General features: G+C 45.8%; 1 protein-coding gene across 8 annotated transcripts in view; it reads right to left on the minus strand.

The window, feature by feature from the left end:
- The window catches only part of NF1 (neurofibromin 1), a 1379374-nt gene that overhangs the window by 1199465 nt on the left and 163508 nt on the right, over positions 1-16401 (minus strand). For all 8 annotated transcript variants that reach the window (XM_069226659.1, XM_069226655.1, XM_069226657.1 and 5 more), the window contains exon 4: positions 2214-2404. In XM_069226659.1, the coding sequence (XP_069082760.1) occupies positions 2214-2404 (191 nt within the window). The remainder of the gene's footprint in view (positions 1-2213; positions 2405-16401) is intronic.

Here is a 16401-nt window from a genome sequence, read left to right on the forward strand (position 1 = left end):
CACTTATGCTTCAAGGAAACACATTAAGAGGACACAAAACACAGTGCTAACTCTCATACACAAAGTCAAGTCCAGGTGTACTTTCAAATAAATGGGGAGCAAAGCTCTGGCTACAGGTGTTCCCAAGACGACATTGACCTTGAAGAATGTCTTCATGCAACAGTCCCTCAAATCATTTAATAAACTGGACCACATTTCACCCACTGAATGGCATAACTTGCTCCAACTTCAAGACTGCATAAATCTTCAAGACCAGCTGTATCACATCAAAAGAGGAACTGAACATCAATCCTGGCCCTGCCCATTTGCACCAGCAGCATTAATTAACACTACAAAATCGAAGATACTGCCGGTTTAGAACAAACAGGATGCACACCTTACTCCTTTACTAGCCATGTACCCAGAGAGTGCAAAATTACCCTTATACACAAAAGCCTCGCCCTTTTAATGGTGCAGATCAAGCAGGAACTAAAAATCTCACAGTGGTGGCTTACTTCTGTGGGCATTGTGGCGGTGAACGCCCAAAAAATATTCCCCGTAACAATGAGGGTCTAAAATTGGAGTTGCTTCACCACCCCTTCCTGTGATGAGGGGAAAAGGGTTCAAATACGAAGAGTTGGTAGCCTGTGGTTAAAAAACATGGGGCCAGATGTATCATTCTTCACAATAGCGATTACCTAATTGTGATTTTTTGCGAATCGCAATTAAGTAATCGCTATTGGAATGCATGAAACTCCAGGAGTTTCATACTGCGATTCGCAAGGGTTCGCAAATGGACCTACCTCAAAAATATTCATGAGGTAGGTCGCAATTTGCGAGCCACTGCGAATGGCTACAATCACAGGGATGGAGGCCTGCTGGGCTCAGCAGACCACCACATCTGTGATTGCTTTTCAATAAAGCAATTTTTTTTTTTTTTTTTTTTTTTTTTTTTTTTTTAAATGCAGCCTGTTTTCCTTAAAGAAAAACAGGATGCGTTTAAAAATGAAAAGTTTTCTTTTCATTTTTTTTAAAGAGTTGACAGTGGTCCGTAGGACCACTACCTGCTCTTTAAAAACGTTTTCGCATGCATTCACAAAGGGTAAGGGGTCCCTTTGGGACCCCTTCCTACTTGCAAATGGGTTACCACCAATTTGAAATTGGTGGTAACTGCGATTGTTTTGCGACTGCATTGACAGTTACAAAACAATCATACATACCTCTGCGATTTGGTATTAGGAAGGGGTGCCTCTTGACAAGCCACTTCTAATACCGAATCAGTATGTAGTTGCAAATCCAATTTGCGATTCGGTAACAAGTTACCGAATCACAAATTGGACTTGTTACATACCAAAATGCATTTTTGCGATGACAAAAGGCCCGTTGGGCCATTTGTGATTCCAAAAATGTTTGATACATCTGGCCAAAAGTGGCACGAAAAGTTTACGTTACCATTAAGAAATATATTTTGGAGCACAAAACTTCCATACGTGCCTAGGAATGGTGAAGACCACTGCACTCATCTTCACAACATATTTTATTTATATGTGGGTCTAGCAATTATTTGCAGCTGTACCTGTGAACAATTAGGCAATTACAAACAAAAAAAGCAGTGCAAAGAACAAACTGTATGTAGGAGAGTGAAATATCTGAATTTTGTATTGCTGAAACTAATCAAAGAACAAAAAGACAGTGGCAATTTCAAATAACTTCAAGGTAGGAGCAAGCTTATTGTTCATCCTCTCATTCAATAAACTGGTTTTCTTGTACTAGATTTTATACTGCACTAAACACTTGTATGCAATTACTCAGACAACATGTTTTGACCAGCAAGGGCTGATAGAAAAGTGCTTTTCCAAGGCTGAAAATGATTTAGCAGTAACGAAATTAACATTCATAAGGTTGGGGCAATGGAATAATGAAATATAACCCATGCCACATGATTATCTCTTGTACTAACATACTAATTACTTTTGGTAATAGAGAGACTGGCTAATGCTTAGAGGATCATTTAATTTTGTGGGCCCTATTCTTAACACAAAAATCAAATTGTGGCACTTCCAAATCATGCCTTAACAGGGAAATAAAGCGCTGCTTAAACCCTGCAATACAATACTTCTGGATAAAGGCAATGCACCATTTCACTCAAGCCACTGAGTTTACTTAGCAGCACAACTAGAAGAAAATAAAAAAATCCCTTGGAAATAGTCATTCTAGCTCTTTCACTTTCTTACCTCGTGGATATTCGGCTGAAGACTGCACCAAAGTTATTGCAACTGAGAGAGAAGAGGACCAGAGCTGCAGAGTTCCGCAGTTCCAGTGCATGAGGTGTTCCGTCCCGGTAGGTGTGTATAAAATGGCATATCTCTGGCAGCAGCTGTTTCACTAACATCGTCTCGTCTAGGCGCATACTGTCTTTCTGTTGCTAGAGCAGAAAATATATTCCTATTAACATGTATTTAGATTACCCACAGTGAAAAATACTCACATCTTTCAATTGGCAGAGGCGGCACAACACCACAAGAGGACGCTAGAAATTTGTGGGTAGCTTAGAATGCGCTATAAGACAAATATGCACTTGCAAATTTAATATATGATGACACATTAAATGTGTTTATTTTTAGGGTGAAGCCTACCAGACAGCACAGCTGCCTGATTTGCTAACAATATCTTGGGGACATTCAGAAAACTTCCCTGGGAATGCATTCCGACCTTTGCTTACCATTGGCTTTGTGGTTTTTAATTCACATTTGCTTGTTTTCTATTTGTTGGCTTTATTTATTTTAGGCTGTCCAGCTTGAGTTTGTCCCTTCCCTTGCCTAAACTCTATTTACAGTATTCTTCCACCAACACTGAATTTCTGTAAACAGTCCTTCAAATCTTGTGGTTATCTTGTCACATTTGCTTTGTATTAAAAAACTGAGGTCAAATATCAGGCTGTGTCTTCCAGGAAGCCTGGTGTTTACTTTTCTTTCTGACTTAAATCTGAGTATTTCTGTGACAATCATGCTGGCTACTCTGGGTGTACTATCCGATGTTGGGTTTTTTCCTAGCAGAAAACAACATTTAAATGTCTGTAAAAGAACTGTCTAGGTATTTCAGAATATGAAAACAAATATTTCAATACAATCAAAATTAATCAATAAACTAGAGGATGACATTGACACATTATCATTTGTGCGCTGTATACGTTTATCAGTAAAACTGTATTTGTGTGCAAATGTAATGGTCATTTCAGTTGAAGATATGCGGTCTGTAATGGTAGTGCACTACCACACCATGCATACCTCACTCCACTCTACACCACTCCAAGATGCTGCATTCAACCCCTCACCACTTCACACTACGCCAACTCCACTCCACGCCACGCCACTTCACACTGCACTACGGTACTCTACTCTGCACCATTTCACACTAAGACCCTCATGCCACTCCACACTGCATCACAGCACTATACTCTCTGCCACTCCACATTAATGCACTCTATTCTGCACCACTCCACTCCTTTACTCTAATGCATTCTGCCCCAAACTACCCATCTATGCACTACTGTACTCTTTGCCACTGTACTCTACACCAATCCACTGTAAGCCACTCTAATCTACTTTGCATTACTGCACTGTCACATCTACTTTACGCCATTCTATTGCACTCTATGCCACTCCATTCTACGCCACTCATATCTATCCTGCAACCCTCTATTCAATGTCACTGCACTCTATGCCACTGCACACTATACCACTTTATTTAAAACCGACACACTATACCACTGCACTTTCAATCTACTGTACTTTGTTGCACTGTACGTTACTTTACTCCACACCACTTTATGCCACTGTACCCAATGCACTCTACCCCACTCTAACCTACTGTGCACCACTGTACTGAGGACACTGCCCTCTGCGCCACTCTACTCTGCCAGTGCACTGTACTCCACTCTACGACGCACCACTGCACTCTTCGCCTCTGCACCATTCTACTCTGCACCACTTTACGGCACTGCACTCTATGACATGACACTATTTTACACCAGTGCACTCTATGCCACTGTGCTCTGTGTCACTGCACTCTACTCTCCACCAGTCAACACTACACCACTCTACTCTACATCACTCTACATTACGCTACTTTAATCTATTCTGGTCCACAGCACTCTGAGCCACTGAACTCCACACCACTCTGCATTCTATCCTGCACCACTCCACTACACCGAAACAATCTACTTTATGTCACTGTACTCTATGCTACTGCACTCTACTCCACTCTATGCCACTGCACTCCAAGCCCCACTGTGCACCACTCTACTCTACGTCACTACACTGTACTCCAGTGGACTTCACACCACACTAATGAACCCTAATGAACTATATGCCAATCTACTCTGCACCACTGTACTTTATACCACTTAACTAAAGTCCATTGTATTCCACTCTACGATAGTCCACGAAACTCCACTGATGTTCTACTCCATGCTAATCCACTCTACAACATTCTACTCCACTCTTTGCTATTCTACCATACTACTCCATTCTACGACACTGCACAACTCCCTCTATGCCAGTTCATGCCACTATACTCCACTCTATTCTACGACACACTACTTCACTCTATGTTACTCCACACAACTCTACAGCATTCTACTCTACTCTGCCATTCCACTGTCCTACACTTCTCCATTCTATACCACTCCACTCTATAACAATCTACTCCACTCAGTCACTCTACTCCACAACACTCTATGCAACATCTTCTACACCACTCGACACTCTATGCCACTCTACACAGTAACACTCCACCCCACTCTGTTCTACTCCACTCTACGCCCTTCTGCTCCACTCTACTACCTCCACAACACTCTACACCACTCTATGCCACTCCATAACACTCGTCACTCCTCTTCAAGCAACTCAACTATCACACTTCACGACTCAATACTACTCCATAACACTCCACTGTACTCCACTTTGTGACATTCCACTCTCCTTCACCCCACTAACTTTTAGCCATGCTGAATAGCAGCTATGCTGCCGTATAATATGGCAAAAACATATTGGCAAAGCCAATAGTTCTTGCATAGGCAAGACCTATTGGCTTTGCCAGTGCCTGTTTATGGTGTAAACATCTGCAAAATATAAAATAACATTTTAAGAGAAGTAAAATACAAAACCTGTGACCGACACGGAAAAGCATGGCTTTTTCGAATCAAACACAGTTATTGATTCTTTAAATTGGGAGAGGCACTTACATTTTTTTTGCCAAATTTTGACCACATAAATATTACTTTAGAAACTAGCACATGTGGGCGGGGAGATAATGTACCGTTGGATTGCTAGAAACTAATTTTTAAGAAATGTTCCCATAAGTAGCTATTTGTTCAAATCATTAGCTACATCATTATTGGTCCTTTCCAGTAATTTCCTTAGAATCATTACTAGATACTGAGAACATAAGTCCTCTTTCTGCCCTGGGATCCCATTCCCAGCAATGATGAACATTCCTGCACTATAAAGCAATCTGACATAATTTCTGCCTCAGTCCCACCCACTACACCTTTCTGTTAATGGATATATCTTAAGTATTTAGAGTTCCCGCCTACTGTGTTACCAAACTTTATTTTACCACTTTTGATGTGCCACTTCTGCCATCAAGAGAGCTCTATGACCGCCCAACACATCTTTCTTTCCATTTGTACTCAGCTCAAAACTTCTGTTTATTAGTGGAGCCCAGACATTCCTTAGATTAACCAATCAATTCACTATACCTGCAATTTTTTTTTTTCCCCACCTTACTCTTTTTCTAGACACACATTTCCCGTTTCCCCCTAGGCTTCCTTTACTGGTATCATGTCCCCGAAGATGTTCTGATTATGTCTGTTTACTTCCACAGTGGCCCACTTTGCTTTCTCTGCACCTGCTGGGGCACACCACTGCAGTCATTTACACTGCTCTCAGTGTTGGTGGAGAAGGAGCTCCCATGAAAAATAGGGACATTTTTCAAAGATGCTATTGAAATCTCTGTGACCCCTTTGTTGGTCATCATAAAAAAGGAGACCATGCCCTAGATGCTTTGCTCAGTGTTCATCAGACTAGCAAGGAACCTGTTGCATTAGTTCTGATTATGGTTCTGTTATTTCCCCAGACTTCTGGGAAGGACTCCCTCCAGCAATCACCCTTGAATCCAATACAGCATCTTCCAGGATGCACAGGAATTGTTAATTCAAAAGTAGTTCCTGGTATTGTATGACAGGGCTCCCTCCATGTGCACGTGTATTTTGATTTCTTTGCTTACAAGCTGAACTGAAAACATGTCTTGCTAACATTCAGGGTGCACTTTAACACAACCAAACAGACTGAGAACAGAAACAAGTATCTCTGGATTAAGCACTGTTGGAAATAGCCTTTCTGCAGAGTCACCCCCAAACTTTTTGCCTGCCTCCCTCCACTACTTGGACACTGTTTTTGCTGGTTTTCAGACTCTGCGCACTTTACCACTGCTACCCAGTGCTAAAGTGCCTATGCTCTCTCCCTTCAAACATGGTAACATTGGTTCACACCCAATTGGCTTATTTAATCTACTTATAAGTCCCGAGTAAAGTGCACTACACAAGGAGCCCCTTAACTATGCCTCAGGCCTGCCATTGCAAGGCCTGTGTGGGCAGTTTCACTGCCACTTCGACTTGGCACTTAAAAGTACTTGCCAACCCTTACATATAAGTCACCCCTAAGGTATGCCCAAAGTACCCCACAGGGCAGGGTGCTGTGTAGACAAAAGGCAGGACATGTACCTCTGTAGTTTACATGTCCTGGTAGTGTAAACTCCTAAATTCATTTTTACACTGCTGTGAGGCCTGCTCCTTTCATAGGCTAACATAAGGGCTACCCTCGTCTATAGTTTGAGTGGTAACTTCTGATCTAAAAGGACTAAGGTCATATTTAGTATGGCCAGAATGGTAATACAAAATCCTGCTGACTGGTGAAGTTGGATTTGATATTACTATTTTTGAAATGCCACTTTTAAAAAGTGGGCATTTCTCTGCACTTAAATCCTTCTGTGCCTTACAATCCAACTCTGGCTAGGCTCAGTGACAGCTCCCTTGTGCATTCACTCAGACACACTCCAAACACAGGATACTCAGCCTCAGCCTTACTTGCATACATCTGCATTTTGAATGGGTTTCCTGGGAGGGTGGAGGGCTTTGTCACTTACATGTCAAAGGACAGCAGCCTGCCCTCACAAAAAGGACTGCCACACCCCCTACTGGGACCCTGGCAGACAGGATGGAACTGAAAGGGGACTTTGTGCACTTCTAAGCCACTCTTTGAAGTCTCCCCCACTTCAAAGGCACATTTGGGTATTTAAGCAGGGTCGCTGACCCTACCAATTCGGACACTTCTTGGGGTAGACACTCTGCCTCACAGACAATTCCTGGAGAAGAGAACCTGAACCAGAACTTGCATCCTGCCAAGAAGACCTGCCTGGCTGCTCAAAGGACTCACCTGTTTGCTTTCTGTGAAGGACTGATGCTTTGCTGTTGCCCTGCTGCCTTGCTGCTCTCTGGCTGTGGTGAAGAAGTGCTCTCCAAGGGCTTGGATAGAGCTTGCCTCCTGTTCCCTGAACTCTCAGGACCAAAAAGAATTCATCTCTACAAGAAGGACTCCTTGTGTGACAAAATTTGATGCGCAGCCTGCCAGAAACGACGCACAGCCTGCACTGCGGTGAAAATTTCACAGCACACCGGACCGGAACGTCGCAGCCCGACTTCGCAATGAGAAGATCGACGCAGTACCAGCGTAGCGACCATAATTTTGACGCACTGCCTCACCGGATCGACTCACAGCCGAGGCGGAATGACGCATCCCAACTTCCAGAGAGGAATCGACGCAGTGCCTGCCATGCGGTAGAAAATTAGACGCAACCCCCTCCGGATCGACACAGCTCCTGTGACTTCATCCTGCCAGCGCTGGAAATCCACGCATTGTCCCTGGGGCGTCTGAAAACCTTGCAACCCGAAAAGGATCCACGACCGAGCACTGGAAATCAACACACAGCTGTCCCTGCATGAAAACTTGACACATCGCCATGTGCGGCCCGAGAAATCGACGCACACCCCTTTGTTCCACGCATCTCCTCCTCTGCGGTTCTTTGCGGAGATTTTTTACGCAAACCAGGTACTTTGTAGTTGAAAGAGACTTTGTTTTGCTTTTAAGAAACTTAAGACACTTTAAATCACTTTTCAGTGATATCTGGAGCTCTTCTTAATTCGGTGTCGATCTGTTGTAACTAACCCGATACCGAACGCAAACAATACCGACGATTTTTCTGAGATTCTAACTAACTTTCCGACCCGAAACACGGAGCGAAAAGGAACACGTCCGAACCCGATGGCGGAAAAAAAAAACAATCTAACATGGAGTCGACGCCCATGCGCAATGGAGTCGAAATGGGAGGAGACCCTCGGTCTTGTGACTCGAAAAAAGATTTCTTCGAAGAAAAACAACTTGTAACACTCCGAGCCCAACACCAGATGGCGGATGTGCACAGCATGTGTATCTGCAGCTACACATGCCATCGAACACATATATATATATATATATCTCTAAATAACTTATTGCATTTTAATCATTTTGACCTGCATCTTATCAGATAAATATTATATATTTTTCTAAACACTGTGTGGTGTATTTTTGTGGTGCTTTATGGTGTTATTGTATGATTTATTGCACAAATACTTTACACATTGCCTTCCAGGTTAAGCCTGACTGCTCAGTGCCAAGCTACCAGAGGGTGGGCACAGGATAATTTGGATTGTGTGTGACTTAGCCTGACTAGAGTGAGGGTCCTTGCTTGGACAGGGGGTAACCTGACTGCCAACCAAAGACCCCATTTATGACAAGCACCAAGATTTTGCATTCTGTAATCACCTAGGACGTGATCCGTAAGGTGATAAGCTGTGTACCACTCCGCTACTGAATTTGTTTTGCTCCGAACTAGAACTTGGTCTACTTTTAGTAACCTTGTGATATTCCTTGCAGCTCTTCCACCTACTGGTGAAGTAATGAATGCAAGGCAGGGCTACTAGTTACATTCATGGTTAAGGTTACTTTTGTAGGTTAAGGATTTATTTTTGAAGTTTCATCATCAGAACAAGACTCACCAGTGTCAATCTCTCTTTCTAAATGTACCTCCTAGCAGTGTTCTCCCCAATTCTCCCATCCTCCCTTCCCCATTTGGAAGTTCCACATGTATGTATGTAAGAAGGCAGAGTCAGGCTTGCCAACAGGTGGGTTTCTGACAGTGGACTATTCCTGAGAAATCAGGCCACGGAAATAATTGATCTACTATAGTAAAATACCTTTAAAAGCAGTATCTTAGGATGTAATTAAAGTCCTACAATACATATCAAGAGGCACTGTTCTTAGTAAAGTACCCCCCTCTCAAAATGACTTCTAGCATTCCCCTCTGCTTTCAACCCAAAAGAGATGTACTTGGCATGTGGAAAGTGTAAGCATAAGAACTTTCTGCATGCAGGAACCAGCTGGGAGAGGTGAAGGAGGGGAAGATGGACAAAACATGGAGTAGTCAATCAAAAGCATGAAGGGCAGAATACATGTTCATGAAACCTCTCCTTGCTTGTTGCCAGTTCGTAATATGACAAATGGTCACATAATACTCCAGAGGAGTAAACTGCCAGAGGTGCAAGGAATTCCTGACCCACAGACTCTTTCAGCATACACAGATTTATGCTTGAAAGAGTACGGTGTTCAATTTGTAAAGTTTGTTTTTTGCTTTAGAACTTTGGGGAAAGGGGGGGGGGGGGGGGGGGGTGGAGAAACCTGAATCTAACATTAGTAATTTCCAGCATTGCTTGGACAGAATTATGCTTCATGTATCCCAGCGGGTGGAACACTAGTTTGTTACTTACAATTGATGTGCAAAGATCAATGTTGCAGATTCCATTCAAACCAGTGTTTCTGTGGATGGATTCAACTGTTTCCACTGGATGTCTGGATGGCATGTTGGCATAGCATGTTAATATTTGTGGGGGACTACCGGGTACCAGAATGCTGAACAGGGATGGCTGTGCGAGTACTGGGTGTGTGCAGAACAATCACTGGACGATGACATTGCTCATTTGTTGCTCACCAGCAGACATCCTTTGTTCGCTGCACCTTTCTGGGCATACATTATTTTATTTTTCAGTAATGAGCGGGTGACAGGTTTTCTTCTTCCCTCTTTCCTTTGTGTGAAAGTGGTTAAGTGGTTCTGTGGGACACTTCTTCCCATTATTTGTGCTGCTCCCAGTGTGAGGAGAGAGAACGTTGCATACTACGCTCCGTTAAAATTAGCCATTTAAATCTCCATTTCAACAAAGCAAGGCATTTCAATCAGACTTAAAAAATGGAGAATTGCTGCCGCTTGATTTGTAACTAATCCCCACAAAGGAGAGCTTTCTGCATGAAAGGATCATGCGCTGATCTGTTAAGGCCCTACTGCATGTAAGGGTCATGAGCTGACCTGGAAAAGCCCTACTGCATGTACAGGTCATGCGCTGACCTGGTGAGGCCCTACTGCATGTACAGGTCATGCGCTGACCTGGTGAGGCCCTACTGCATGTAAGAGTCATGCGCTGACCTGGTGAGGCCCTACTGCATGTAAGAGTCATGCGCTGACCTGGTGAGGCCCTACTGCATGTAAGAGTCATGCGCTGACCTGGTGAGGCCCTACTGCATGTAAGAGTCATGCGCTGACCTGGTGAGGCCCTACTGCATGTAACGGTCATGCAATGACCTGTAATGATCCTATTGCATGTAAGGGTCATACGCTGACCTGTTAAGGCCCTACTGCATGTAAGCATCATGCGCGGAACTGTTACGATCCTACTGCATATAAGGGTCATGCACTGACCTGGTAAGGCCCTACTGCATGTAAGGGTCATGCGCTGACCTGGTGAGGCCCTACTGCATGCAAGGGTCATGCGCTGACCTGGTGAGGCCCTACTGCATGCAAGGGTCATGCGCTGACCTGGTGAGGCCCTACTGCATGTAAGGGTCATGCGCTGACCTGGTGAGGCCCTACTGCATGTAAGGGTCATGCGCTGACCTGGTGAGGCCCTACTGCATGTAAGGGTCATGCGCTGACCTGGTGAGGCCCTACTGCATGTAAGGGTCGTGCGCTGACCTGGTAAAGCCCTACTGCATGTAAGGTTATGCGCTGACCTGGAAAGGCCTTACTGCAAGTAAGGGTCATGCGCTGACCTGGTAAGGCCTTACTGCATGTAAGGGTCATGCGCTGACCTGTTAAGGCCCTACTACATGTAATAATCACGAGCTTATCAGTGAAGACCCTACCTCATGTAAGGATCATGCATTGACCTGTTGAGGCCCTACTGCAAGTAAGGATAATGCGCTGACATGTTACGATCCTACTGCATATAAGGGTCATGAGCTGACCTGTTACGATCCTACTGCATATAAGGGTCATGCACTGACCTGTTATGATCCTATTGCACGGAAGGGTCATGCACTGACCTGTTAAGGCCCTACTGCATGAAGGATCATGCGCTGACCTGTGAAGGCCCTACTGCATGTAAGGGTCACGCACTGACCTGTTACAATCCTACTAGATGTGAGGGTCATGCACTGACCTGGTAAGGCCCTACTGAATGTGAGGGTCATGCAATGACATGTTACGATCCTATTGCATATAAGGGTCATGCGCTGATCTGTTAAGGCCTTACTGCATGTAAGCATCATGCGCTGAACTGTTACGATCCTACTGCATATCAGGGTCAAGCGCTGATCTGGTAAGGCCCTACTGCATGTGAGGGTCATGTGCTGACCTGGTAAGGCCCTTCTGCACGTAAGGGTCATGCGCTGACCTGGTGAGGCCCTACTGCAAGTAAGGGTCATGCGCTGACCTGGTGAGGCCCTACTGCAAGTAAGGGTCATGCGCTGACCTGGTAAGGCCTTCCTGCACGTAAGGGTCATGCGCTGACCTGGTAAGGCCTTCCTGCACGTAAGGGTCATGCGCTGACCTGGTAAGGCCTTCCTGCACGTAAGGGTCATGCGCTGACCTGGTAAGGCCCTACTGCACGTAAGGGTCATGCGCTGACCTGGTAAGGCCCTACTGCACGTAAGGGTCATGCGCTGACCTGGTAAGGCCCTACTGCACGTAAGAATCATGAGCTGACCTGTTAAGGCCCTACTACATGTAAGAATCATGAGCTGACCTGTTAAGGCCCTACTACATGTAAGAATCACAAGCTTATCTGTTAAGACCCTACCTCATGTAAGGATCATGCGCTGACCTGGTAAGGCCATACCGCATGTAAGGGTCATGCACTGACCTGGTAAGGCCCTACTACTGCATGTAAGGGTCATGCGCTGACCTGCTAAGGCCCTACTGCATGTAAAGGTCATGCGCTGACCTGCTCCGATCCAACTGCATATAGGGGTCATGCGCTGACCTGTTGAGGCCCTACTGCATGTAAGGATCATGCGCTGACCTGGTGAGGCCCTACTGCAAGTAAGGGTCATGCGCTGACCTGGTAAGGCCCTACTGCATGTAAGGGTCATGCGCTGACCTGGTAAGGCCCTACTGCATGTAAGGGTCATGCGCTGACCTGGTAAGGCCCTACTGCATGTAAGGGTCATGCGCTGACCTGGTAAGGCCCTACTGCATGTAAGGGTCATGCGCGGACCTGGAAAGGCCCTACTGCATGTAAGGGTCATGCGCGGACCTGGAAAGGCCCTACTGCATGTAAGGGTCATGCGCGGACCTGGAAAGGCCCTACTGCATGTAAGGGTCATGCGCGGACCTGGAAAGGCCCTACTGCAAGTAAGGGTCATGCACTGACCTGGAAAGGCCTTACTGCAGGTAAGGGTCATGCACTGACCTGGAAAGGCCTTACTGCAGGTAAGGGTCATGCACTGACCTGGTAAGGCCCTACTGCATGTAAGAATCATGAGCTGACCTGTTAAGGCCCTGCTACATGTAAGAATCACGAGCTTATCAGTTAAGACCCTACCTCATGTAAGGATCATGCATTGACCTGTTGAGGCCCTACTGCATGTAAGGATAATGCGCTGACATGTTACGATCCTACTGCATATAAGGGTCATGAGCTGACCTGTTATGATACTATTGCACGGAAGGGTAATGCGCTCACCTGTTAAGGCCCTACTGCATGAAGGATTATGCGCTGACCTGTTAAGGCCCTACTGCATGTAAGGGTCACGCACTGACCTGTTACAATCCTACTAGATGTGAGGGTCATGCACAGTTATTCTGACAGTGGACTATTCCTGAGAAATCAGGCCACGGAAATAATTGATCTACTATAGTAAAATACATTTAAAAGCAGGATCTTAGGATGTAATTAAAGTCCTACAATACATATTAAGAGGCACTGTTCTTAGTAAAGTACCCCCCCTCTCAAAATGACTTCTAGCATTCCCCTCTGCTTTCAACCCAAAAGAGATGTACTTGGCATGTGGAAAGTGTAAGCAGAAGAGCTTTCTGCATGCAGGAACCAGCTGGGAGAGGTGAAGGAGGGGAAGATGGACAAAACATGGAGTAGTCAATCAAAAGCATGAAGGGCAGAATAAATGTTCATGAAACCTCTCCTTGCTTGTTGCCAGTTCGTAATACGACAAATGGTCACGTAATACTCCAGAGGAGTAAACAGCCAGAGGTGCAAGGAATTCCTGACCCACAGACTCTTTCAGCATACACAGCTTTATGCTTGAAAGAGTACGGTGTTCAATTTTTAAAGTTTTTTTTTTGTTTTAGAACTTTTGGGGGGGGGGGGGGGGGGGGGGGGAGAAACCTGAATCTAACATTAGTAATTTCCAGCATTGCTTGGACAGAATTATGCTTCATGTATTCCAGCGGGTGGAACACTAGTTTGTTACTTACAATTGATGCGCAAAAGATCAATGTTGCAGATTCCATTCAAACCAGTGTTTCTGTTGATGGATTCAACTGTTTCCACTGGATGTCTGGATGGCATGTTGGCATAGCATGTTAATATTTGTGGGGGACTACCGGGTACCAGAATGCTGCACAGGGATGGCTGTGCGAGTACTGGGTGTGTGCAGAACAATCACTGGACGATGACATTGCTCATTTGTTGCTCACCAGCAGACATCCTTTGTTCGCTGCACCTTTCTGGGCATACATTATTTTATTTTTCAGTAATGAGCGGGTGACATGTTTTCTTCTTCCCTCTTTCCTTTGTGTGAAAGTGGTTAAGTGGTTCTGTGGGACACTTCTTCCCATTATTTGTGCTGCTCCCAGTGTGAGGAGAGAGAACGTTGCATACTACGCTCCGTTAAAATTAGCCATTTAAATCTCCATTTCAACAAAGCATGGCATTTCAATCAGACTTAAAAAATGGAGAATTGCTGCCGCTTGATTTGTAACTAATCCCCACAAAGGAGAGCTTTCTGCATGCAAGGATCATGCGCTGATCTGTTAAGGCCCTACTGCATGTAAGGGTCATGAGCTGACCTGGAAAAGCCCTACTGCATGTACGGGTCATGCGCTGACCTGGTGAGGCCCTACTGCATGTAAGAGTCATGCGCTGACCTGGTGAGGCCCTACTGCATGTAAGAGTCATGCGCTGACCTGGTGAGGCCCTACTGCATGTAAGAGTCATGCAATGACCTGCAATGATCCTATTGCATGTAAGGGTCATGCGCTGACCTGTTAAGGCCCTACTGCATGTAAGCATCATGTGCTGAACTGTTACGATCCTACTGCATATAAGGGTCATGCGCTGACCTGGTAAGGCCCTACTGCATGTAAGGGTCATGCGCTGACCTGGAGAGGCCCTACTGCATGTAAGGGTCATGCGCTGACCTGGAGAGGCCTTACTGCATGTAAGGGTCATGCGCTGACCTGGAGAGGCCCTACTGCATGCAAGGGTCAAGCGCTGACCTGGTGAGGCCCTACTGCATGCAAGGGTCAAGCGCTGACCTGGTGAGGCCCTACTGCATGTAAGGGTCAAGCGCTGACCTGGTGAGGCCCTACTGCATGTAAGGGTCAAGCGCTGACCTGGTGAGGCCCTACTGCATGTAAGGGTCAAGCGCTGACCTGGTGAGGCCCTACTGCATGTAAGGATAATGCGCTGACATGTTACGATCCTACTGCATATAAGGGTCATGAGCTGACCTGTTACGATCCTACTGCATATAAGGGTCATGCACTGACCTGTTATGATCCTATTGCACGGAAGGGTCATGCACTGACCTGTTAAGGCCCTACTGCATGAAGGATCATGCGCTGACCTGTTAAGGCCCTACTGCATGCAAGGGTCACGCACTGACCTGTTACAATCCTACTAGATGTGAGGGTCATGCACTGACCTGGTAAGGCCCTACTGCATGTGAGGGTCATGCAATGACATGTTACGATCCTATTGCATATAAGGGTCATGCGCTGACCTGGTAAGGCCCTCCTGCACGTAAGGGTCATGCACTGACCTGGTAAGGCCCTACTGCATGTAAGGGTCATGCGCTGACCTGGTAAGGCCCTACTGCATGTAAGAATCATGAGCTGACCTGTTAAGGCCCTACTACATGTAAGAATCACGAGCTTATCTGTTAAGACCCTACCTCATGTAAGGATCATGCGCTGACCTGTTAAGGCCATACCGCATGTAAGGGTCATGCGCTGACCTGCTAAGGCCCTACTGTATGTAAGGATCATGCGCTGACCTGTTCCGATCCTACTGCATATAGGGGTCATGCGCTGACCTGTTGATGCCCTACTGCATGTAAGGATCATGCGCTGACCTGGTAAGGCCCTACTGCAAGTAAGGGTCATGCGCTGACCTGGTAAGGCCATACTGCAAGTAAGGGTCATGCGCTGACCTGGTAAGGCCCTACTGCACGTAAGGGTCATGCGCTGACCTGGTAAGGCCCTCCTGCACGTAAGGGTCATGCACTGACCTGGTAAGGCCCTACTGCATGTAAGCATCATGCGCTGACCTGTTAAGGCCCTACTGCATGTAAGCATCATGCGCTGACCTGTTAAGGCCCTACTGCATATAAGGGTCATGAGCTGACTTGTTACGATCCTACTGCATATAAGGGTCATGCACTGACCTATTATGATCCTATTGCACGGAAGGGTCATGCACTCACCTGTTAAGGCCCTACCGCATGCAAGGGTCATGCGCTGACCTGTTAAGGCCCTACTGCATGTAAGCATCATGCGCTGAACTGTTACGATCCTACTGCATATAAGGGTCATGCCCTGACCTGGTAAGGCCCTACTGCAAGTAAGGGTCATGCACTGAACTGGTAAGGCCCTACTGTATGTAAGGGTCATGCGCTCACCTGTTAAGGCCCTACTGCATGAAGGATCATGCGCTGACCTAGTAAGGCCCTACTGTATGTAAGGGTCATGCACTGACCT

Source organism: Pleurodeles waltl, chromosome 3_2, assembly GCF_031143425.1.
Source record: "Pleurodeles waltl isolate 20211129_DDA chromosome 3_2, aPleWal1.hap1.20221129, whole genome shotgun sequence".
Classification (NCBI taxonomy): Eukaryota; Metazoa; Chordata; class Amphibia; order Caudata; family Salamandridae; genus Pleurodeles; species Pleurodeles waltl.